Source organism: Galeopterus variegatus, unplaced genomic scaffold (assembly GCF_000696425.1).
Source record: "Galeopterus variegatus unplaced genomic scaffold, G_variegatus-3.0.2 Scaffold1069, whole genome shotgun sequence".
NCBI classification, from domain to species: domain Eukaryota; kingdom Metazoa; phylum Chordata; class Mammalia; order Dermoptera; family Cynocephalidae; genus Galeopterus; species Galeopterus variegatus.
Window position 1 is genome coordinate 425,864 of NW_007727180.1, and position 25,474 is coordinate 451,337.

General features: G+C 41.6%; 1 protein-coding gene across 1 annotated transcript; it reads right to left on the reverse strand.

Annotated features, from left to right (window-relative positions):
- Positions 1–792: 792 nt before the first annotated feature.
- Positions 793–25,010, reverse strand: LOC103592008 (interleukin-12 receptor subunit beta-2-like). Its single transcript, XM_008574591.1, has 8 exons — positions 24,986–25,010; positions 24,649–24,849; positions 20,464–20,562; positions 20,215–20,373; positions 13,263–13,400; positions 10,447–10,537; positions 7,988–8,087; positions 793–3,299 (listed from the first exon to the last, which is right to left on the reverse strand). The coding sequence occupies exons 1-8, from the start codon at positions 25,008–25,010 to the stop codon at positions 2,757–2,759; spliced, it is 1,356 nt and encodes a 451-aa protein (XP_008572813.1). The 3' UTR covers positions 793–2,756.
- Positions 25,011–25,474: the final 464 nt, after the last annotated feature.

Below are 25,474 nucleotides of genomic sequence, written 5' to 3' on the forward strand. Positions count from 1 at the left end.
CTGTATGTGGGATCCGAACCCTCGGCGGGAGCGCCGCCGCGCTCTCAAGCGGCGCACTGTAGCAGTGCGCCACCGGGCCGGCCCATGAATGAGGATTATTAATTACTGCTAATTTTCCTGAGGAATTAAAGCCTGTCTGTATGAATGTTGGTGAGCTCCACCTGGTGCTGGTAAACCTGGCAACCTGATTTGGGTTTTTGACTTGGGGTGGGGGGAGAAAGGCAGACTGTGAAAACTACTTGGGGCTGGAAGAACAAGGTTACCCATCCTCTGTCACTCATGGAAAGAGGACACTATCTGGCAGAATGAGCTGCCAAAGGCATGCTCAAATATGTCTTTACAATAATAAACACTCCTACATGTGTCACAGCAGTGTTGCCAATGAAAAATGGGGTGGGATGGGGGTTGGAAATGAAGAGAAAAAAGGCAAACTCAATTGTCCCAATAAAGAGGAAGCAGGCACAGCTGGACTAGCTTCTGGAACAGAATAAATAAGACAAAAACAGTGGCAGGTGATGCTTTACTTTTTATTGGTGGCCTACCATGGAGGAGGCACAGTGCCAGGGAAACATTGCCATAGTTCCTGCTTTCAGGTTGTCTGCAGTTTAGTCAAGGAAGTAAGCGATGTAGGAATCATGCTGATAGAACATGAGGGAGGCCTCAGCATCCTTTGAAGTAGCCTTTAGGAGTCAAGGAAGGCTCCCTTTTAAAAAAAAAAATGCGGGATGGGGGAGACGAGTAACTGCAGTAACACCCAGGGCTTTAAGGGAAGGGAAAGAGTGTGTGTGTGTGTGGGGGGGGAGTTAAAGGGGAAACGGAGTTGGGTGTTGTGAACACAGGAGAGAAGAGGGGAAGAATGACTATGATGGATAACAGGTAATCAGAAGGAAACCAAAGATAGGAAAAAACAGGTACTGCAAGAGAGCAATAAATTTAGCCCTGACTGACAAGAGCTAATAGGTTGGCCCGCTTCTGAGGAGGTGGTCATATGTCATGGTCCATGGCAGACAGTCAAGGGCACTATATCCTGAGTGCAGACAAGCCAGAGAATGCTGAAATGCAAGGAACCATGGCATGGGTGTGCTGCACAGTAGCTAAATAGAGTAGAAATGTAAAGGGAGAAGCTTAAGCCTTCCACAGAAAGCCTGAGAGAACTATATATGTCTGGAATAGCAGGAAGCAAGGATGAATAAAGAGTCAACATGAACAAGCAGAGCAAATATTCATCACTTCAGTTTCCAGGGCTCTGAAGGAAACTTGGTCAACCAAAGGCTGAGAATAGTTGTTTATACAGAACTGGGCTGTGTATGGACACAATTCTAGTTTGGTGGGTTAGGGAAGAAGTACAAATTTGCAACAAATACTTTGTTAAGTGAAAATCCAAAGCATAGTGGAGAAGCTGCCTCAGATCCAGTGTTAGTGTGGGATGGGGGTGGGGGGTAGTCCCAGGCTGTACAGAGATTTAAGAAAAAGGTTCTTGAGCCTCTAATCCTATTCTTTTGGGAAGGGCACTATTACCAATTTAGACCAAGACTCTTCTCTATCAGCCTAGTGAAGGGACAGAGGCAGCAATGGGCCAGGGGAGGGTGACAAGCCAGGGGCCACAGACTTGAAGGAGCAAAACATGTAACTATGTTCCAAGTTCATACTGCAGAAAAGAGAATTATCTTCCAGGTTCAACTTGAGCTATCTGAGGACCAGCTTAGAATCTTCTTAGGGAATGAAAGCAGAATCCCTTTGAGAGTAGAGGACAACCTGTGGTACAAACTTGGATGTTGGGCTCTTAGACCCTAAGACAGCCCTGGCCTGAAGGCAGCACCTGCTGCTGCAGAATAAGGAAACAAGGGGTCAGAGAGCCATAGGTCCAGCCCCTTACAAGACTTCCGAGATTCAGAAGGGGAATTGAGCTTACTCAAGGGCCTATGGTGGATTTATGGTAACTCTAAACCCTCCTTGATTCACTGAAAGACGGTGAAGGCAAAATAAAACAAGAAATTACAAAAAACTAGGAAAATTAAGAAAAAGGTATAGTCGTCATCATTCTGGGCCCCCTTTATATTGGTGTTCATCAGTGTCTTATGTCCTTATCCATAAACCTAGGCTGATTTGTTTCAAAGACTCCCTGTAATTCTCGCTGGTGTATTTACCATCTAGAGCTGTGCTCTCCAATACAGTACCACTAGCCACAAGTGGCTGTTTAAATTTAATTACAATCAAAATTCACTTCCTCAGTCACATTAGACACATTCCAAGTGGTTAACAGCCAATGTGGCTTAATGTCTATTGTTTTGGACAGTGCACGTGTAGAACATTTCTATCATCTCAGAAAGTTCTATTGGACAGTACTGATCTAGCGTATAAGGCCTGGTATAGTATAGGTGCTTTATAAATAGTTGTTGCACAAATGGTCCTCTGGACTGTTTCATTACTAATAAAAGCTGGTTTCTACTCTCCTCCCCTTTTCCCTTTTTGGCCAGCATAGCCAAGAAAGTTGCCAGGAACCCAGGTTGGAGTATCTAGGTCCACTCGGTGGAGGATGTACTCTTAAGGCTCTGCGGAAGGCAAGACGAGGTATCTGGGTAAAGGCCAACTCTCAGTTCCCGAGTCTCACCCGAGCTGGCTTGCCTGCCCGCTACCTGCAGCCAGACCTGAGGGTAGTACCCAGAGATGATGGCCACTGGAGTCAAGGGCTGGGTAGATGGGGTATGTTGTGCTGGTTGGGGCACGTTGATCTTCTGGGCTCCAAACCTCACCACTCACAGCATGAGGGAATCGCACCCCATCTTTAATTGATCCAGAGTCAGCTTCTCCCCACAGGAAAAGGTGAGTGGGCGAAGGGAACTTGAGGGGAAAACAGAAAGAGAAATGTGCTGAGGTTCCTGTTCTTCCAGAGGGTCAGTGAGCAGAGCCTCATGTGAAGGGAGATCATCTATGTTGGAGGGTAAGTAGCCCTCATGGGTGGGAAGGTAGTCCCCTGGGAGGACTGTCAAAGGACTGGCTGGGTTTCCCGGCTTTGAGTCAGGGCCCCTGCTCCCCAGCACCTTGTACAGATCCACTAGTTGTCTCATCTCAGCTGTGACAGCTCTTGGAGCTGGTGGGCTTGAAGCACTGTACATTGTATCTTCCTCAGACATACAGTGACCTTGCAGTACTTGTCCCCTTTGTGGCCAGTTGGGGTCATGGGGATGTCTGAAGACTGGAATCATTTGATGAAAGACTTCATTGATGACCAGGGGCTCAGGTTCCTCAGAAGAGGGCCAGGCTGTCAGAAGCCTGTGCAAGTGCAGTTGCATCTTCTCCTGAGAGAAGGGAGGAGGAAGAGGCTCACATCACTGTGTAAGTAACCTTGACAACCTACTTCTCCACGGTTCCCGAAGGCCTCACAACCCGCTCAACCTCAGGTGGGACACTGTGGGCCCTTGACTTTGTGTGGTTAGAGGAGCAGTTAACACTGCCAGGGAGGCAGAGAGGCAGGAGCCAGGGACTCTTCTCTCAACCCACAGCCTGTGAGTGGTTCACTACCCCACTCAACTTTCAACCAGACGGTTTCTCATGTGAATCAAACTGTACTACCTGCTTCTTCTCTAGGATAGAGGGTACTGGAAAGCAAAGGAAAGGCTGAGCTGCCTCTGTCTGGGGGAGGAGGCAGGGAAGACTTTAGGGTCACACTACACAGGTGATGAGGTAACACTAGAGCTGAGTCCTCCGAGGTGTAGAGTTTTACAGGTAGGGAGGTGTAGTCCGGAACCTGCTGGTTATTTCTTATGAATGACAAACAGGCTTCAGAAACAGGGGAAGGGGATATACATCATGAAGAGCCTTTTAAGGGATGTTAAGGGGTTTGGGCTTTGACAGAACTACTAAAAAGTTTCAGGCAGGGTATATCCTTGTCAGATCCGCTTTTTAAAAAGACCACCCTGGAATAACTTTTTTGGAAGATTGTCATCCTTTTCTCCCTTTAGCTGATTTTAATTGTAAAAGGCAAACTAGCCTAGTTTTGTTAATTAACTACTTAACTCTCTCTCTCTCAGCAATCCCATCGGTTACCAGCTCCTCAGTGTCCTATCTGTTTCCTTTCCAAACTCACTGCCAATTCCTCAGTCCAAGTCCTCAGCACCTATTTACTTTTCTTTTACTAGGCTTTACTTGGGCTCTTCTTACATCCTAGAAACAATATTACACACTGACTGCCTGATCATTCTAAAGCAGAGCTTCGAAGCCTTTAACTACTCGGGTTTACATATTCAGTAGAGACTCCAGCCCTTAACCTGGCAGTGGGGTTCTCGCACCTTCCTCCACCTCACCATTTTTCTTCATACACCGCTTTTCCAGGCACAATGCCCGGTCTTACCAAACACTCTTTTCTCAGTGCCGCCCCTACACATGTGCTTCCACTTCCAGCCCCAACCCTGCCAATGTCTGCTCCACCCTCTCCTGCTTGACATCTTCCCTCCCACGAAGCCCTACTGACTGCTCCTTCCGCTGAACTCGTACAACAGTGGAGAAACCACCTGCTAGGTTCTTGGCATGTGATGCTTTGCAGTGTCAGCTTTTGTTTTACATATCTGTAAGCCACCTGTACACAGGGACCATGTCTTAAGGGAGGAGGAGGATTACAAGAAATAGTCTTGGGATAGGGTAAACCCTGGGGACTAGTCCCAACTCTGACACTCTGTGGCCTGGGAAAGCTCAGTCAACTTCTCTTGGCTTCAGTTCTCTCATGTGTCAAATGACAAGTTGTGCAAGAGGGGTTTGGTTTGGACTGGCCTCTGGCATCCCCTTCCTTGCCTTGGGTATGGCAAGTGTCAATAAAGTGAACAGTGGCTCTCTCTTGGGACAGACTTCTGCAAAGGGCCCTAACGAGCTAGAGCGTGCACGTGTATGTTTCTCTGCTGGGAGTCTGCTCTTTTCTGATCACTACCCAAACTGGCCCTGGCACATTGGTCTGGCCTGGAACATGGCTGGAAGCTCAGGAAGCAGAGCTGCCAAAGTGTGGCTACCACAGATGTGGGAGAGATTACATGGGGTGCAGAAATGGCTCGTTGTTTTCACAAGGTGAGATATTCGCTCTTCCTTCATGAAAACTTTGGCAATATTGATAAAGGCTGCTCTCAGAGCTTTTACAAAGCAGGCCCTCTGGCTGAGAAGTCCTAGGAGGAAGGCATCTTAAACCACCATTGGCTCAGGAACCTTACGGGCACTACTTTAAGCTTCTATAAGCTGGATAACATCCCACTGATCTGCTTTATGACTTGGCCTTTTCCTTCAGAGCTTTAAGGCCCATGGAACTCCTGGCACATGGTTTCTTAACCACATCTTAATACATGGTAGGGGGATATAAGGCCTGAGAGCTCAAAGCACATTTTGCTTGAGGAGAAGGGCAGACTACTGTGTTTCTGCTGCCTGCCTCAGCCTAGCACCAGGACAGCTGTTTGGTTTTTTTTAAATCAGTCTACCTGCCTCAAGGGTTGAGCCACATGGGACTCTAAGGCTGCCTCAAGGCCTTTAAACTGGAGGTTATGTTTAAGCTACTTAATTTAAAAATTTTTCGAATTCACTGGCTATCTTGGTAAAATTAATATAGCACAGTTTTCTCACAAAAAATTTTTTTTAATTCGTAGAGAATATGTAACAAAAATTAAGTGGCCCTCATACTCCCACCCCTCTCCCCAAAGGCAACCACCATTATCAGTTTCACATGTACCATATGTAGGATCCCAGAAATATCCTGTGCACATGCTGCAGATATGTGAGTGCATATAAAATCTCCCTTGTTTTTATACAAATAAGAACCCCCTTTAGACAACTGTTATAAACTTCATTTTTTTCACTTTTATGTATGTTGCAGATCTTTAGACACATACCGATTGCTCTCATTTTTTTAGTAGTTGCATAATATCCTACTGTATGGATGTGTCCAAAATGTTTAAGCTGCCCCTGGGTGGACCTTTACATTACGCCTAATTTTCTGCTTCTCTTTACAATACTGTAATGAACATACTTATGCTGTACAACTTTGGGCATGTGTGTGCCAATTTCTGTTACCGTCTTCTTGTCTTACTTTCTCTAAACCTTTGTGCATCTTTCTTAGCATTTCTTCTAGGCTTTTTATGGTCCCTTCAGTGGCTCTGTATACCTCTGTATACCCCAGGGAGAGGCAGACAGAGCCCATGCCACAAAAGCTTCCAGCTTGGAGCCAGGTGTTGGCAACTGACGCATAGCTGCTTCCCTCCATGCCATTTCAGGCTTTTAGGACATGAGACTATGGAATCTCAGCATTGCAAGAGAACTTATAGCTCAGCTGGTTTGACTTCTGGTACTTGAATCTCCTCTAACACTACCAGTTGTATCCTTATAAGGCCTTGCAGCTTATAGAGTATGTTCCTATAGGTCATCACAATATTGCCACCAAGTTAGGACCTACTGTGTTAACACCTCTCCAGTGAGTCTGTTCAGCTCGGAGGTGTAGACTGTTGGAAACACTCCCCACACCCTGTTCTTAAAGATCTTTTAGAATGTATAGTATTATTGCAGACAGCACATCATGCTTGGGTGTGAATCCAGAATCCAGCATTTAGTGCTGACCAATGTTGGGCAAGTTACTTAGTCCTTTGTGCCTCAGTTTCCTCATCTGAAAAATGAGGATAATAATACTTCAACCTCATGAAGCTGTTGCATGGGTAAAATGTCAATGTAGTATATGAAAATGTTTTAAAAAGTGCCTGGCACATATAAAGTAATATATGGTATATGTTAAGCATATTATATATAATAATGAATATATAGCTATATATATATATATGATATAAATATATTTTAAAAAATATATTATATATACATACACACACACACTGCTATTATCACTACTGTATTCTTGCTGTTGTAACTTAACAGGGACAAAATTCGTCAATAGAGAGGTGGCTTATATAGTAGGGATAAGAAAGTGAATGATCTTTGCCTTGTATGACTCATGTGCTTTACATGGCATCTTATTTAATCACAACAGTATACAAGGGAGATGTTGTCAATTCCTATTTTACAGATGATGAAATTAAGGCTCAGATAACTGGGCAACTTGCCCAAGAGTCACATACATAGTAAGTGGCAGAGGCAGGATGAGCATCCAGGCCCAATTCCAAAGGCGCTAAACTGCAGTGACTTAAATACCTAAGGCAGATGTGGCTGGGATCAGCTCTCCCTGGACAGAGGCTGGGACCACTGACTTCTGGCCTGAGGAAGGGTATGGATGGCAAAATGCACTGGGTAATTGAAGAGAAGAATCTTGGAGGAGAAGGTCTGAGAAAGGAAGTCTGGGGCTGGCAAGGTCCCAGGCATGCTGTTTCTCGCCCCTCTTGTTTCCCTCAAAAGCACAGTCTTGCTCCATAGTCAGATGCCTTCAACTTCCAGACCCTCCTCCAGGGATGGCCCGTCTTGACCACTGTTCTGGCATACTTTTGTTGGGCAGCAGCCGCTCCCTTTGCTTCCTTCACTCTCAATTCTCTCAGGTGCCAGCTGAGCAACCTCCTCTTCTTTAAAGCCCTTTCTTTGCACAATGAAATGACTTACTGGCTTCCTGCCAAAACCAAGATAGCGTGAGTTCTATTTATGTTTTATGCTCAGACAGGACTGACAAAAGCTTCAATTCTCTTGAGTTTGAATTAGTCAATGCTCAGGCTAGTGCTCAGCAAATGGCAAAAATACTTGCTTTCTTATTTCTTTTGAAATAAGTTGAAGTGAGAAGGGGAATGTAAGGTGTACAGAGGAATGGAAAGCTATGGGTCTTTGGGTCTTTTGGTCACAAGCTTCAGAAAATTTCTATGCTTAGGCTGCTCTTGAGTCCCAGAAGAAAACTGAGAGTGATGATTCAGTGTTAACTCAGTGTGAGTAACTGACTCCAACACCTGGGTTTCCTTGTAACCACGCTGGGAAACCTATACGTGGTGACCACTAGAGCCCCATCAACTGACACTAAGGCTTTATTCCTTACCTCTATAAAGGGATAGTTCTTGGCCCATTTGCTATTTGCTGGATCTGGAATTTCTCTGCTGCACCACTGAGGTTTGAGGGCTGAAAGGAGAGCAAATATCCTATAGATAAAGAAAACAATGACATTTGTTAAGTGTGCACACAGTGGCATGGAAGCACAGGTTCTTAGTGCAATGATTTCAGTGTTGGGGTTGCTCTTGTATACAAGTGAGTGAAATAGAAACACTGAAAGACAAAGATGATGCATCATCCAAAGCTGGAGTAGTTATCTGTTAAGTTTGTACTGATGAGAAAAAGTCATGAAGCAGCCACTCAGGTTTGCTAAATAAACCATGGAGCTTCTGCTCAACATAATGTTTGGCAATCTGTTACTATCCAGCCATGCATTCATTCAGCAAATATTAATCAAAGCTCTAATATGTGACCAGCATAGTGTCACATGCTGGGGGTAGAAGAGCAAACAAGAAGACATGGTCCCCACCCTTGGAGAACTTACCATATAGCTAATTAGAATATTCACAAAGAGTTTGTAATGATAGGTAAATTATTATGCTAAAAGTTAAAAAAACCCAAACAAGATAAAAAATGGTATAAATAGCTTGAACATAACCATGTAAGGAAAAGGTTTTATTTGGTGATCAGCAGAAATATAGCTCTTTTATGATGTGGAAGACAAAATCCTAAAAACATTTCTCATAAGTGCATGTGACTTAAATATGGTAACTATTTTTTAAAAGTTTAAGAGCAACGTGAAACATTTTTAAAGACTTGGCTTTAATAAGCTTCAATGTTTAATGAGAAGGGTAAGCTTCTTCAGTTGTTTAACCTTTTGATATAAGAGATATGGCCATGTGACTAGTTTTTCTCCAACGAAATGTGAGCAACGGCGTTTGTGATCTAGTATAGACCAGGCAAATGACAACAATGCCCAAGCAATGGTAGACCACCAAGACAGAAGAAAACTGGGCCCCAAATGACCGTGGAGCAGAGCTGCCCACCAACTGGATGCCTATTACATGGGACAGAAATGAGCTATTTCACTTAAGACACTGTATTTTGATTCTCTTTTAAATTTTTTTTTTACAGTAGCTTAACCTTCACCCTAACTGATCCTCACTATTTCCACGAAGAGGATGCATGTGAACCTAGTTTGCTCTTTTTGAGTTAAACTTTTTCAAAGTCTACCAAAAGAAAGCTCTGCTTTGAAGTGTCTATCACGCACTGAATCTTCAATAAATGAAAATTCTGTCAGACAAGTTCAATGGCCAGTAGAATGACTGTGGTAGTTTTATTTTGACCTCTTCTATTACTTTACATGGCATCTGAATAAAGCTTTGTATTGAATAATTTATTAAAACATCTTTTCTTTACAAGATAATACATGTTTATTAAAGAAATTTTAGAAAATATAGTTGAATAGAAAAAACTAAAATCACCTATAATTCTATTCCCAAATACGAGTAACATTAACATTGTGGTATATATCTTTGGGGCAGAGTGTGTTAATTGCCACCCAATACCCATTTTCCCTTCTTTCTTAGGAAGAGGACTCTGATTTATTGGGATAACAATGAATCCAGCTAAAAGACCACAATTTTAAGCCTCCTTTGCCTCAACAAGTTCTGGCCAATGAGATGTAACCAAAAGTGTCATGTGTGACTTCTTGAAGGTTCCTTAAAAGGGAAGTGTGGACATCTTCCTTCCTTCTTCCTGTAGTTGTAGAATGCAGGCATGATGCAAATGGGTCATGAAGTAAACCTGAAGATAGAAGCTAATGCCAGGACAGTGGAGCAGAAAAATAGAAAGAGCCCAGGTGCCTGATGATTGTGGAGCTACCACACTGGCCCTTTACTTAAATTTACTTCCTTTACCTGGGTGAGAAACTGTTGACTATTTTAAGTCACATTATTTTGGCTTGTATATTACATACAACCAAATTTACTGCTAACTGATATATCTTGCATATGTATGTGTGTGTGTGTATGCAATAGTTTTAGGAAATAAAAGTACATATTATTTTGCAGCCTGGTTTTTTAATGTAATACTCTAGCAAACATTGTACATACCATTTAATTTTCTTCTACATCATCTTTAATGGATGCATAATATACTATAATATGAAATGTATCATGATTTGGTTAGCCAATCCCATATCACCAGGAATTTAGGTTCTTTCAAATATTTTCCTTTTATGAACAATATTTCAGTGAACATATTTTCCATTAAATATCTGCATACATTCATGATATACTTTAGAATAAATTTCTAATAAGGAATTGCTAGGTCAAAGTGTACATTTTTAAAAATGTGACACCTATTGTTACCAAAAAATGTTGAATAAATTTAGTTTGCTACCAGCAATGTTTGACAGTGTCCATTTTCTTGGCCCATAGCAGCAACAGCTATTATCATTAAAAAAAGAAAGACATCTACCAAATTGGTAGGTGTAAACCAACTTACTTTTGCCGGAAGTAACGCTTTGAGAAAATGCCCACCATGATGATAGCAATGCAAATGCTCAGTGCCACATATGCATTCCAATTGGCTTTACCTGAAAAGTCAGCAAATCCTGTGACTGAGTTACTGTCAATGAACATTTCAAAGTACTGACTGTTGTGTGAACCCTCTGGGTCCTACACACAGCTCCTGGGTAGCTAGGTTCAGGAACAAGGCCAACTCGTTTTTATTTATTCAGTTAGGGAGAAGGGGCCAATTCTATGGTTCTAAGAGGAGCTCCAGCCCTACAAGGGCTCCTGTCTCTCACAGGGGCAGAAGGAAAGGAGATATACAAAGCACTGGCTGTGAATTGGTAGCCCTGAGTTATAGTCCCAGCTCTGCCTCTAACAGATGTGTGAGCTATGGACCTCGGTTTCTTGATCTATAAAATGTGAATGATGATGGTTACCTTGAAGGTTGTTATGAAGGTTCGAGATGGTGCATTCAAAGCACATGGAAGTGTATCTGAACACAGGAGGCCTTCAAGAAGCACTAATTTTACAAAACCATGAGATAAGCCCTCTAGCTAGGTAGGGGTCTTTGAAATTGTTCCTATTTCTTCTGTGAAAAGAACTACTTGTAATTATTCATTAATTCATCCAACATTTATTGAGTAATAACCATGTACCAGGCCCTATTAAATGCTGGGATACAATGATGAATAGGACACGGAATCTGCTGTCTTAAGAAGTCATGAACACAGTACAGGAGGCAGTTGTGTAAACATGTAAACAACCACAATGCCACAGGTTATGTCTAAAAGCAGGGGCATGTACAATATTCATGGGCACCATGGGAAACTGCCTCACGAGTAATTGAGGAAGGTTTTGCAAAAGGCACAATGTCAAAAGTTTAGAGTTGGGGGACTTATTCATATACTCAGCTAAGTGGACAAGTTAAAGAAGACCAGACCAGGCAAAGGCATGGCACGAGGGAACAGTGCAGCACTTTTAGGCAGCTGCAAGTAGTCTGGCCTTGCTTTGGCATGGGAATGCTGAGGTGTGTGCAAAGGTTAAAGCTAGGTGGGTAAATGCGGCCATGCAGGGCCTGGTAACTAAGCAGTTTGAATTCTAGCTTGAAATCCTTTGGAGAACTACTGACAAGTTCTAACAAGAGATGGAATATCAGCATTGGGGTCTTGCAGAAAGATTCTTCTTCTGCTTGAGTGAAGGAAAGCATAGGAAGGAGGGTGAGCAGGCGGGAGTAGAGGTAGAGACCTGTCAGGCCCTGTGAGAGGTGTGCTAACCCTGTGAGAAAGGCCTGAATGGGGGAGTTGGTGGAGGCCACCTTTTTTCCATCCCACACAATTGGCAGAATCTGACATTTCTTTAGCATCTGCCTTCCTTCCTGGGCAGATGGGACAAGTTTGGATTACCGCCAGTAGAAAGATGCTGAGTCCTTAATCCACGTTAGTTGCTCGCAAGTTAACTTTCATGGGAGTCATGGGAATGCTGGGGAGATAAGAGGCCTTGTCAATTTTCCCAGTGGAGAGCTGCCATAGAACAACAAGTCCTGAATGATCAACGTGACACTCCACGTCACAAAGCAAGAACAGCTTGTTTTATGCTTAGAGCAGATGCAAATGAGTGTGGCCAGATAGAGCAGTGTAATTTAGCTGATGGAGAGAAGCTCATGGTAGCTGCATCACTTATTCATACACCCAAGTTTAAATTAATTTAAGTAACTGAAATCTGAGTTTGATTTGTAGTTCTGCCACTTGTCACCTACATGACTTTCTGTACCTTGGTTCCCTCACTTGCAAAAAGGTATAATAATCCGTCATTTTTCATTCATTTCATATTAAGTGCCTGGTAGTAATTTTAGTAAAGATAAATTAGCAAAAGCATGGGTTATGGGTTGATTCGTATGCCCCTAAAATTAAAATATTGAAGTCCCTTGGTACCTCAGAATGTGACCTTATTTGAAACTAGGGTCATTGCAGACATAATTAGTTCATTATACTGAGGTCGTACCAAAGTAAGATCGGCCCCCAATCCAATGTGACTGGTGTCCTTATGAAAAAAGGAGAAAATTTGGACATGGGGAGAATGCCAGATGAAGGCAGAGATCTAAAAGCCAGAGAACATCAATGATTGCCTGCAAACTACCAGAAGCCAGGAGAGAAGTATGGATAAATTCTCTCTCATAGCCCTCAGAAGGAACTAATCCTGCTGACACCTTGGTCTTGGACTTTCAGCCACTAGAACTGTGAGACAATAGATTTCTGTTGATTATGTCATTCAGTCTGCGGTACTTTGTTACAGCAGCCCCAGCAGATTAATATAGTGTGTAAAGTTCTTAACAGAATGACAGACACCTAATAACTACCTGATATGCAATAGCTGCTACTGTTATTGTTGATGTGATGCCATCATTCATTGAACAGATATTTAATGAGCAAGTACTCTGTGCTAGGCACCATTCTAGTCCTTAAAGATAGAGGTAAACAGGTATCTGTTCCTGCCCACTGGATTCAGAGTTTTTTGAGTAGGGGCCAAATGTATTGCATTATGGATGGAAGAGGGAGATTCATTTGGGAAGGCTTCCTGCAGGAGAAAACGTTTCTGCTGAGTTTTGAAAAATGGGTAGACACTGTCTCCAAGCAGACAGTGGAGTGGCAGGACACTCCAGGTAGAAGAAACAGTAAGTGCAAAGGGGTGACAGTAAGAAAGTAATGAGTGAATTAAAGAAAACTTGCCAATCTCCATGCCACATGCGGTGGGAGTGCATGCCAGTGTAAGAATCCAGGGTGGACTGGAGGCTTTAAAGTTGTCTCTCACCTCGAAGACGAAATTCCCTCTCATTTCCTTGGGGACTCTCACCAGCAGCTGTCAGAGCTGTCATCCACAGGACATATGTCACTCCAGGCTGCAGGCTGTTTATTGGATGTGAATTTTGGTAGATTCTATAAGGAATTTCTGAAAGGAAGATAAAAATAAGGAATAAAGTCATGGATTAAAGGAAATGGTTGAATGTGGGCTTTTACCTATTTTTATTTTTTAATGTTTTATTTAATTTGAAAGGGAAAAGTACTGTAAAATTGTTTTAAAACAGTCCTAATTCATCAGTACTCAATACTTTAATAGGCCTGGGACAATGTCATTTATGGAGGATCCACTCCACAGCATATCAAATATTTTATTTAATTTGAAAGGGAAAAGTACTGTAAAATTGTTTTAAAACAGTCCTAATTCATCAGTACTTAATACTTTAATAGGCCTGGGACAATGTCATTTATGGAGGATCCACTCCACAGCATATCAAATTAAATATTTTTCCTGTGGTAAATTCTTTGGAAATAATTTTTGTCATTTTGCTGTTGAAATTATTAGTTGTATTAACTCCTTTTATTTCCTACAACTATAATGTTTCTGGTATTTATCAAGTATCTTTGAGAATTCTTGAGGAGGAAATTAAATGCACAAATTATTTTCAAGATTATGAAATTTGTATTAACTCCTTTTATTTCCTACAACTATAATGTTTCTGGTATTTATCAGGTATCTTTGAGAATTCTTGAGGAGGAAATTAAATGCACAAATTATTTTCAAGATTATGAAATTTTTAAGAAAGCTAAGTTTAGCAATTAATGAAATAGACCTTTCTACATTGTGATTTTGCACTTTTCTTTTTGTAGGCTCTGGGACCTGAGCTTATAGGGCTTAATATAATGATCTGTTTCAATATGACATAAAATCATTAAAAACTAGAGCAATGGTATTAAGATCAATTTGGCAGCCTTAAGCCTGGATTACCAGTTCCTTAAGCTCTCAGTACCCCTGCAGTTTTCTCAACAGAGAAGATTTTGGTGTTTGAGCAATGCACTGATGCTATTTTTCTTCTCCAAGAAACATGAGTGTTGGCAGCCTGTAGTGAATACATAATCTTCTCTTCCAGTGATCTGTTGGGTGCGGGTTTTGGAGTGACCTCTCAAAAGCTGGGAAAGACTGTAAAAGCAAGGCCAGAACGTCACTGGCAGAAGTAGCCTGCTAGCTTATTCAGGTGACCTGTACCTGTGCTAGTGATCAAAGTGAAAAACTAGAACTCAGCATTTTGTGTCTCACCATCATATACTGGCTCACAAATCCCAGGGTACATCAGATATGTCCAGGCTTGCTGAATTTATTTCATCAGTCACAAATATTTATTGAATGACTACAATGGACAAGGCATTGATAATACAAAGGCACAGAATCTACCTCAATGCATTCATCGTCTAACAGGGAAACAGACCCCTTACACTATCCTATCCCTGCTTACTATGGCTAACCGGCAAGATGGAGCCCTGTAATATTACCTTCGCTCCACCCAAAGGGGCAGAAGCCTGAGCAGATAATTTAACAGCTGTGACTATCAGAGCAATTTCTTTTTTTTTTTTCAAAAGATGACTGGTAAGGGGATCTTAACCCTACCAGTGAGTTAACTGGCCATCCATATATGGGATCCGAACCTGTAGCCTTGGTGTTATCAGCACCACACTCTCCCAAGTGAGCCACGGGCCGGCCCTGATCAGCACAATTTCTATATCTCACATCCTGTTGAGAAAAGTACCTTGTGAATAATTCCCAAGTCTACTCTAGCTTGGTGAAATTGCTTATGCAAACTTAAGTTATATGCTTGAGCTCAAAACACTCTTTCCTTTTTCCTAATGCAGGGGACTAAAAAATTAATTTTAAAGAGACCTTCTGCTCATCTTGCTACAGCCAAATATCAGTGAGCATCAGGGAGGCAGTTGTCCCACTGTGTGAGGGTATCCTTAGCTCTGGGAGTGAAACAAGACTTTGGAACAGAGGAAAGAGATGTGTATGGTTTGCTGGGTCGATAAAGTTCACACCACACACACACACACACACACACACACGTATATTTGCAGAAAAATAGAAACTTTCGGGGTGGAATTCTCCAGAAGAACTCATGGAAACAGTATTCCCTGAGTTATGAGTTGTTGCAGTGAGGAGGGTGATGGTGTCAGCAGTTTGGTCGGCAAAATAGGCTGAGTCGTGTAATAGGAGAAAAAAGTCAAGAAGTCAAGCAGGAAAAACTGGTCCTGCTGCCTCTGGGCTGTGATCTCTGGCAGAGATAAAGGAGGCCATTCAGTCCTTGGCAGGTTCTGAAACTTTAGACTTAGGGTGGTCAAATGATACAGGCACCAGTTTAGAAGATGTGATAGTTACTGATCGTCTGAAAGGCTGTGGGTAAGAAGGTCGAGTGGTACCAGACAAAATAGCTGCATTGTTACTGGAAATGAGTTTTTACCTAACAATCTCTGCCGTGGATTGTTGTTCCCCTCAAAGCTTATTGAAACCTAATCCTTACTGTTACAGTGTTAAGAGGGTGGGAAATCCTGTTATGGTAATTAAAAGGTGGGACCTTAAAGAGGTGATTAGATTGTGAGGATTGATCCATTCACAGAGTAATGGGTGTAGTTCTCATGGCTTTAAAAGGAGAGCAAGTGAGAAGCTTAGCTCTCTCTCTTGCTCAGCCATTCTTGCCACGTGATACCCTGCCTCGCTTGCTGTAGAGAGACCATTAAGAAAAAAAACCCTCACCAGATGTGTTCCCTGGACTTTGAACTTCTCAGCCTCAGAAACTGTAAGCAATAAATATTGTTTCTTGGGCCGGCCCGTGGCTCACTCGGTAGAGTGCGGTGCTGATAACACCAAGGCCACGGGCCTCAGAAACTGTAAGCAATAAATATTGTTTCTTGGGCCGGCCCGTGGCTCACTCGGTAGAGTGCGGTGCTGATAACACCAAGGCCACGGGTTCGGATCCCATATAGGGATGGCCGGTTCGCTCACTGGCTGAGCGTGGTGCTGACAACACCAAGTCAAGGGTTAAGATCCCCTTACCGGTCATCTTTTAAAAAAATAAAAAATAAATAAATAAATATTGTTTCTTTACAAATTGCCCTTTCAGGTATTTCTGTTATCAGTAACAGAAACAGACTAAAACAATCTCCATTAGGCTTAACAAAAGGTATGGCAGTATTCTCTCATTTGTTATTTAACAAACACTATTTTTATTAAGCACCTACCCTGTGCCTGGCTGTCTTCTAGGTACTGGGGAGACAATGGTGAGCAAATTGCCGTGGCTTCTGCCCTCAGGCTTAGAGTCTGTTGGCAAAGATGACCAGGTAGTAGCAAAGTATAATGTGTCCTCCAGCAGAGAAGTGTGCTTGCTACTGGCCCATTGGTGCACACGGCCATATCAACACTCTTCCAGAGGAGTGGCTTCCAGAGGAGTTCCAAAGTCACCCTGGAACTTACTTTAATGCAGATGGCTAGGCCATGCCCCAGTTCTACACTACACTCTCCTGCCAGGCAGGACTAAGTGCCCTTTGGTTTTTGCTCCTTCTGCAGTCTGCATGTACCCTTGGGACTGTTGCCTGGTCGATAGTGCCAAAACACAAGTAGGACGGGGGGCCCTTCCTCCTCGAAACATTATCCTTGTGTTCCTATCGTGATGCCTTTTCTCCTGGTATATTTCTCCCTTCTCCTCAACCTATTGCCTCCTACCACCCTGTAGAAACTACCCTTGTGAATTCACCAATGATTTCTGTTTGCCAAATGCAGCAGTAGTTGACAGTCCTTGATTATAGCAGCTAATATCACTTTTGTGTACTTTTCTACCTCTCTCAGTAGACTGTGAGCTCTCTGAACATAGGGAACAGGTATTATTCATCAATAAGTGCTTACTGAAGTAAACAGAAATTTAATCTAAACTGGTATAAAATAGGACTGTGAATCTGTACCCCCCCCCCGACTTATTTTAAACTACCCTTATATAGGCTTTAGATTTATTAGATTTCTAGCAAAATAAGGTAGGTATTTTCTTCAAAATCTACAAGAGCAGCTTTGAGAACCTGATGACCACGTTGCTCTTTCTGATTGTAAGTAGGCATCTCAGTTTACACTGCCGAAATGAAAATTATTTGGGGGGCAAATTTCAAATGAAGAATTCCATATGGCCCAAGAAGAGGTCAATTGATTCATCACCTCTTGGGGTGCATTTCAGAACTGATTTACTCTGACAGGCCTAGTAAGAAGCAGTTCTGTTCAGTGATACATTCTGTTTATCTGTAAAGGATTGGTTAAACAAATGAAGGTAAAGCCCTATAATGGAATACTATGGAGCTGTTAAAAAAGAATGAGGCAAATCTATATGGACTGATGTGAAAAGATCTTCAGTATGTATGATTGACAGGTAAAAGCAAGGTGTCAATCAGAATATCGCAAATATATTCTTGTATGAGGGGTCTTCAAAAAGTTCATGGAAAATATATATTATGAAAAACTTGTGCATGTATTTCAGAATTTTTTTTCACCAAAATAAACTCATACTAACTTATTATTACATGCCTGAACTGCACCTGGTTTGAGACACTGAGAAGGATAAGACATCTGTTTGAAAAGAGCCCCTTTCAGAGCAACATGAAATTTGCTAAAATTGAAGCAAGAACAAACATCAAACTTATGGCGAAGCTTGAGTGGAAGAATGGTGAAATCGTCCATACTCCACAAAATGTTTATGGGGACAATGCCCCAAAGAAATTAGCAATTTACAAATTGATAAATCGTTTTGAGAAAGAGTGAGACGATGTTGAAGATGAACCCTGCAGTTGCAAACCATCCACATCAATTTTCGAGGACAAAATCAGTCTTGTTCGTGCCCTAATTGAAGAGGACCAATGATTAACAGCAGAAACAATTGCCAATACCAGAGACGTCTCAATTGGTTCAGCTTACACAATTCTAGCTGAAAAATTACAGTTGAGCAAATTTTCTGTTTGATGGGTGCCAAAACTGTTGTGTTCAGATCAGCTGCAAAGAGCAGAGCTTTCACTGGAAACTTTAAACAAATGGTATCAAGATCCTGAAGTATTTCTTTGAAGAACTGTAATAGGAGATGAAACAAACCTTTACCAGTATGATCCTAAAGGCAAAGTACAATCAAAGCCATGGCTACCAAGAGGTGGAAGTGGTCCAGTCAAAGCAAAAGCAGACAGGTCAAGAGCAAAAGTAATGGAAAAAGTTTATTGGGATGCCCAAGGCATTTTGCTTGTTGACTTTCTGGAGGGCCAAAGAATGATAACATGTGCTTATTATGGGAGTATCTGAAAAAAGCCAAAGCGTTAGCAGAAAAACACCAGAGAGTCCTCCTCCCCCGCAACCGCTCCTGCTCACTCCTCTCATCAAACAAGGGCAATTTGTAAGACTTTCAATGGTAAACCATTAGGCATCCACCTAACAGTCCTGATTTGGCTCCTTCAGACTTCTTTTTGTTAGCTAATATTAAAAAATCTTCAAAAGATAACATTTTTTCTTTAGTTAATGTAAAAAATACTGTACTGACATGGTTAAATATCCAGGATCCTCAGTTCTTTAGGAATGAACTAAATAGCTGGTATCATCACTTACAAATGTGTCTTGAACTTGATGGAGCTTAGGTTGAGAAATAACATTTATATTTTTATTTTTATCCTTTAATTCCATTTTTCCAGGGACTTTTTGAAGTCACCTTGTATATGCATTACATTTTTTTTTTTTCCGGAATAACAAAAAAGGAACTCCTAACAGCCTAAGTATCAAGGAAGGGAGAATTTTCATTTTATGTCTTTTGGAACTATTTGAATGTTTTACCATGTGTGAATATTAATATAATAAAAAATTAACTAGCTTTTAAAGTCATAACTTTAAGAGTAGCCATACTATGGATCTTCTAAAGTCAAGGGAGAAGACCAGCTCCTAAAGTTTTCCGGGTAAAAATCACTCCTGCAAGGCAGCTTTCTGGCAGCTACATCTCAGGGTGGCTTTGTTACATTCTTCTTGAACCTAATAACCAAAGGAATAAAAATGTTCCTTATTTATGATAAATGCTCCTGAAAGAAAGCCAGCTGCTTCCTAAGTAAAGAGAAGGTCAAGCCAAGAAGAAAAAAAAAAAAAAAGTAAGAAAGTAAAAGCTCTGAATGAATTAAAGATGGGAACATAAAATCTGGCACGTGGCTGGGAGCTGCTACATGAATGAGTAATCCATAACATCATATGAGATCATGCTCTAGCCAGAGTTTAATTGCTTTCATTTCATAGTTATAGAGTAATTATGGGCCATAAAGTGTTACTTAAACTGTATTTTATTTTATCCATTTTAAAGAGAAAATAATATGCTATGATAGTAATTGTAAATGTGGAGATTTAAAAGTTCTCCAAATGCATTCCTTGTGAACCTCAAGGGTCTACGTGGTATGGATGTACCTTCACTGCTTTTTAAACTGCTGTCTCTCCATATGACTAAGCACCTTGTGTTACTTAAACTGTATTTTATTTTATCCATTTTAAAGAGAAAATAATATGCTATGATAGTAATTGCAAATGTGGAGATTTAAAAGTTCTCCAAATGCATTCCTTGTGAACCTCAAGGGTCTACATGGTATGGATGTACCTTCACTGCTTTTTAAACTGCTGTCTCTCCATATGACTAAGCACCTTGAGAGTCTAATGCATTTACTTCACTTCTGTATCCTTAGCAATTTACTTGGCATGTAACATTATTCAATAACTGTGTGTGTATTCAGATGTCTTTTATTCATTCAATTAATTTCACAAGTATTTATTGAGCACTTGCTAAGGGCAGGCACAGTGCTAGCACTTGCGTGTATATATGCACATGCACCTGCTTGTGTTTTCCCCAACATCCAAACAAGAAGGCCCCACTGCCTTTGCTTCTCACACATACCACAGAGCTGAGGTTGGGAATTGGAGTCCCGTTCCTTCCAGTATATCCTGTAATGGAGGACGCAGCCCATTTGCTCCTGGGCTGGAATGTTGTTCCATGAAATTAAAATGCTTCCCTTTTGCTCTGTGATGGCATTAATGTGGGGACCACTCAGTGGTGCTGTAAAAAGTAGGACACAGGAGGCTCTGTTACCTTCCAAATCCAAATCATTAAACAAAACAAAATTTGGTGAAAGGCCCCCAGACTCACCTTCGTGCTTGGAGTTACCCAGGATGGAGCTGCATCCTCCTTGGCCCCCTGACAGTGCATACACGTGGATTTCATAACAGGTGTAGGGTCTAATGTTCTCTGCAAGGAGAAGGGACTTCTTATAACAGGCACACCATCACCGGTGAGCCATTAAAGGGAGCCATTTTAGTATCTGTTATGGATATGCATTCAAGGCGTTTCTTGCCTTTTCTTAGCTTGAAGACAGTTCAAGCACAGTGTGGACTGAGAGTGAAAGGATGACCTAATTTACAAATTCTCATCATTTTATTTGCCATGATATCAGCTTCTGGAAGTCACTGTTCCCAACTTCCAAGGATAGATAAACAAACCAACCAACCAACCAGAGTTCTTTCCATGTAAACAAACAGGGTCATCATGATTAAGAGACAAAAGCTATTCAAGTACAATAAGGATTTAAATATGAGCACACAAAAACATATACACACAGACTGCTTTTGGAAAAAACAAAAATAAAAACTCCCTTTCAAGAAAAAACCTTTGACTTCTACAAATAAATCATTTGCTGTTTACGAGAAAGTGAGGCTGGAGTTTTGCAGGCATAGAACCTGGATGGCTTTTCTAATTCCAGGATGCTTAACAGGATCTGACAGGGCAGTGTGGGAGGACACATTCAGCATGACAAACCAGGGCACACTCTGTGCAATCCGACCCGTTGTGTCTCTCCTCCCTGCCCCCAACCTTGTTCCAGTTAGATCTCAATTGCTTCACAGTCTGGAAGATTTGGAAGATACCCGGGAATGGTGATGCTCTTTCCCACTTTGTGATATTTTGTCAGTCATGAAGCTTATTGGCAAGTCCCTCTCCCCTGCCAAAATTCCTTATTTCCATGAATCTCAGATTTTTACTGCTTGTGAAGAAAAAGAGCCTTTTAAGATCCTCCCCTTGATATATTTTTTAAATTGCAAATGAAAACTAAAAAGAAAAAGAGAGACAATCGCTACTAGGTAACTATAATATCAGGTAGTCAAAGTAAGGATTTTCTTCAATATTGTTTAATACCTTGCTGGTAGGTAGCTAGGGTCCCCTACACTGACAATTGACCAGAATTTAACATTTCCTTTTTTGGGGGGAAAGAGGACTTTTACATCACAGAATAACTTGCTAAATTGTGTGTGTTTTATATAGAAATCCATTGTCCCTTAAATATTCCAGCAAACAGGTAGCATATAAAGCTCAGCCATGCAACCAGTACTGTCAGAAGAGACCATGACAAGATCAAAATGCATGCCAATGGTGAGTTTCAATTTGAGTTCATGAACCAAATGAAATGGAGTAAAGGACAGTCAGCTTAGTCCCATAATCCAAAAATTCCTCATGGGTGGCATCCAGACCCAGAAGCCCAAAGGGCAGCACGGAATATGGAATCATATTTCATTTGCAAGGGGTTGGGGGGAGCTTTCTGCTCCCAGTGCCTGGCTTTCTGCCCCTACTCAGGAAAGGGGCCAACCAACCACTGTGCCATGCAAAGTCATGGGAGCTCCAGATGAGCTCATTAAACAAATGGTTCCATTGCGTTTTGCCAAGCAGAATGTGAGTTCTGGGCAGAGGGCTTGGGAACTGCTTCATCAGAAGCTTTGTGAATGGCGCATGCTTGGTGGAGAACAGAAGACATGTGCCTCTGTAACTCAGCTGACATTTCCTTTTCCACCAAGACTACAGCTCTCCTTATAAGCTTGTTTCCTGGTTCTGACCTTAAGGACTCCTGTTTTGCTGGATGATTGTTATATGGGCACTCCCTAATCATGTCTGTCCCCTACCTCAAAAACCTTCAGTGGATGAAAACAATACTCTGACTTTCATTTCCTTTCTACGGTCTGGTCCTAGTTTCCAGGTTCATTTCCCATCCCTCCCATGCATACATATGTACCTGGCACCCTTAAGCAGAGGCCCTGTCTCTACATTTATAAACCATCTCTCAGTTGGTTTTTTTGCAGAAAGCTAACTTCACTTCTCAAGTGTGGGAGAAGGCAAACATGAAGTGACCAGCAACCAGGAGTCTTCCTAGAGGTGGTAAGATGGGAGCATGCACAAGAGTGGCCCAACTAATCAAGGCACCAGGGAGGGTTTTCTAGACAACATGATGTTATGCAGTCGTAAAAGGAGTGGCTCTATATGACCAGAAGTGTTTTCACACAGACTGGACAGGACTGATGGTCTCTAGCCTCAGCCTCACCAACCTACAATTCAGGAGTCGGGCTGTACTCTGGCCTACTCCAAAACACCAAAACACCCGACTCTGCCCCTGCTGGATGCTGGGAAAAGGCTAGTGAGGATCTAATCACGATGAGTGGTCTTACAGACTGGAGCGGGCCTTTTTGAATTCATGAAAAGTATGAATTACTTAATTTTTTAAGCATTTATTTCGAGAATGTAACATCAATGTAAACTAGTAGCTAACCAAGTGTTTCTAAGCAGAACAACTTTAATAAAGTTATTTTACTTATTAGTATATTGGTTTTAGTCAAATGTAAATTTCTAAGCACTTAAAAATATTTTATTTTACTTTGTACGGAAAACATTCTCTCGTCATCTATTCTGTGCTATTTGTATAGAATTATAGAATTTCTAAAAGGAAGGAACTGTGAGGACCATACAGTTCAAACTATCCCACAGGAATAAGTCTTGGTAAGTGTTTACAATTTCACAGCAGCTTAAAGTTTGGTAACTGCTTTTTGTATGCATTGTTTCATCTGATTTGATGGATATAACAGCCCTGGACAAAAACTGGTTCTGCTGCAAAGACTCTAGGGACAGGGAATGCACTGTCTTGAGAGGTAATCTATTGTTGTATTGAGGCCAGCAAAGGTAGAAAAGTTGTTTCTCAAAATTGAGCTGCCTTCTTATAGTTTCCATGCACGGCCTTCGTGTTGCTCTCCAGAGCAACAAAGGAAGCATACTCTTTTGTATGTACACGTCAAAACTAGCAACAGCCATCACACACCCCCTTCCCCCACACCCTCATCTAGAATTCTCTTCTATAGGCTGAATGGTTTCCAGATTAAAAGTTCCAGACTCCCAATGACTCGCTCACCTTCCTCTGGATGCTAGCTGGGTTATCTAGGCAGCATTCTCTTTAAGAGTAGTGATGAAAACAGCCTACTAGAAGTCTGAGCCAGACTATAAAAGAGGCACACAGTTAAGAACAGGCTCATGTATTATCATGATGTGCTCTGTTTACTTCATTTGTGCAAATCTTGTCTCCTTAAGTAGAGTGTGTATATTCTCCTAGGCAGATGTCATGATGTAATGAAAATATTATGGGATTTAGAGCTTGAAAATCTATTAAAGTCCTAGCTGTGTCATGTTTAATAATAATAATGATAGCTAAATTATTAAGCACTTAAAATGTGTTGGGCACTGTTCAAAACGTTTTCCTATATTAATTCAGTTAGTCCTCACAATAATCCAATGAGGTAGATGATTACTATCCCATTTTATGGATAGGGAAACTGAGGCAAAGAGAAGTAAAGCAACTTGCCCTGGTTCAGACAACTATTCTTGATAGAGCCAGGACTCATACCCAGGTAGCCTGGCTGCAGAGCCAGAACTTTGAATGACTATTTTGAATTTATGCCTAAAAATAACATTAAGTCTGGCCAATCACTTTAATATATTTGCAGATGCTTTCTCTCACTTGATTCTAATTATTTGACTCTAACCACTGACAGATTAGCAACCTGAGGATTAGAGACACCAATTATCATGTAGATAATTCAAGATTTATTATTACACAAATTATAAGCAGCAGAATTACGAATGAAAGATCTACCGGCTTCCTCATCTGTACAATGGGCATAATGACTCTTACCACACACAATTGTTTTGATAATTAAATGAATTCCCCAAGATAAAGGTGCCTTTCACACTGACCAGTTAACTCAGCTGTCAGCCATACTCATTTCAATTATTAATTCATCTTATTTGGCACTCTACTAAGGACATGGATTTTCCATAAATACTAGATGCTGCAGTGGTGTATTCTGAGGCTCTGTCTTGATGGTCTCTAGATTATCACTGTCCCTCTTATCATGTGGCTACCTATAATTGAAGGCAGGGTTCTGGGTTCCTGCCTGCTTCCTCCCCCCACCACCCACAAAAATGTGAGCTTAGTAACCTCCAGAAGGAAGATGAACAATTAGGTACCTGAAATCAGAGCGCTCACATTGGAGGGGGGAGTCCGCAGCCAGTTTAGAGGGGGCTGCATGTGGCCCCGTGGATGGAGTTCCCTCCATTCCACCACGTACTCTTGAACAGTAGAGGCAGTTTTCCTGGGAGGCTGCCAAGTCACCGCAATGCTGTCCATGCCCCCGGAGTTTGCAGACACTTTGCTAGGAGTCAGCAACCCTTTATGAGGGAAAAGGAGGGACAAAATCAGAGTGGATAGAAATATATTTTTAAAAACCCAGCTCATCCCAGCAGTTTTAGAAAGAACTGATTTCTTTTTAAGGACTTCAAGGTCACAGATTTAAATTCATCCTACCTCTCAGTTCGTAGAGAACTAGCATCACTGGCTTGCGCAAAGAACCTGTGTAGTGTTATTTGTAGAATTATTTCCCCCTCAGCTTCCGTTCCTGTGTCCCAAAGGTGCCTACTCTAGTGAAGGTAATATGCATCCTTCTAATCCACTTTCCATATGTTTATTTAGACATATATGTGTCCTTGAAAATTAGTATTGCTTTGTGATTGCGTGTTGTATTTTCATAAAAGGTACTGGGAGATACATCTAAAGCTTTTTTTCACTCAACACTGTGCTTCTGGGATATATCCATCCTGCTGCTATATGTAAATCCAGCTCGTTCCTTCAGACTGCTGCCTAAATCCTTTCCTTGTCCAGTCTCCAAGTGAGCAGCAAGAAGTTCCTTCCAACTCTTTGTGAACACAAACAAGGATGCAAGAAATATGCTTTGCATGTCCTCTTATGTGTCTGGGCAAGGGTGTTTCTGGATATATATGCACAGAATTGCTTGAC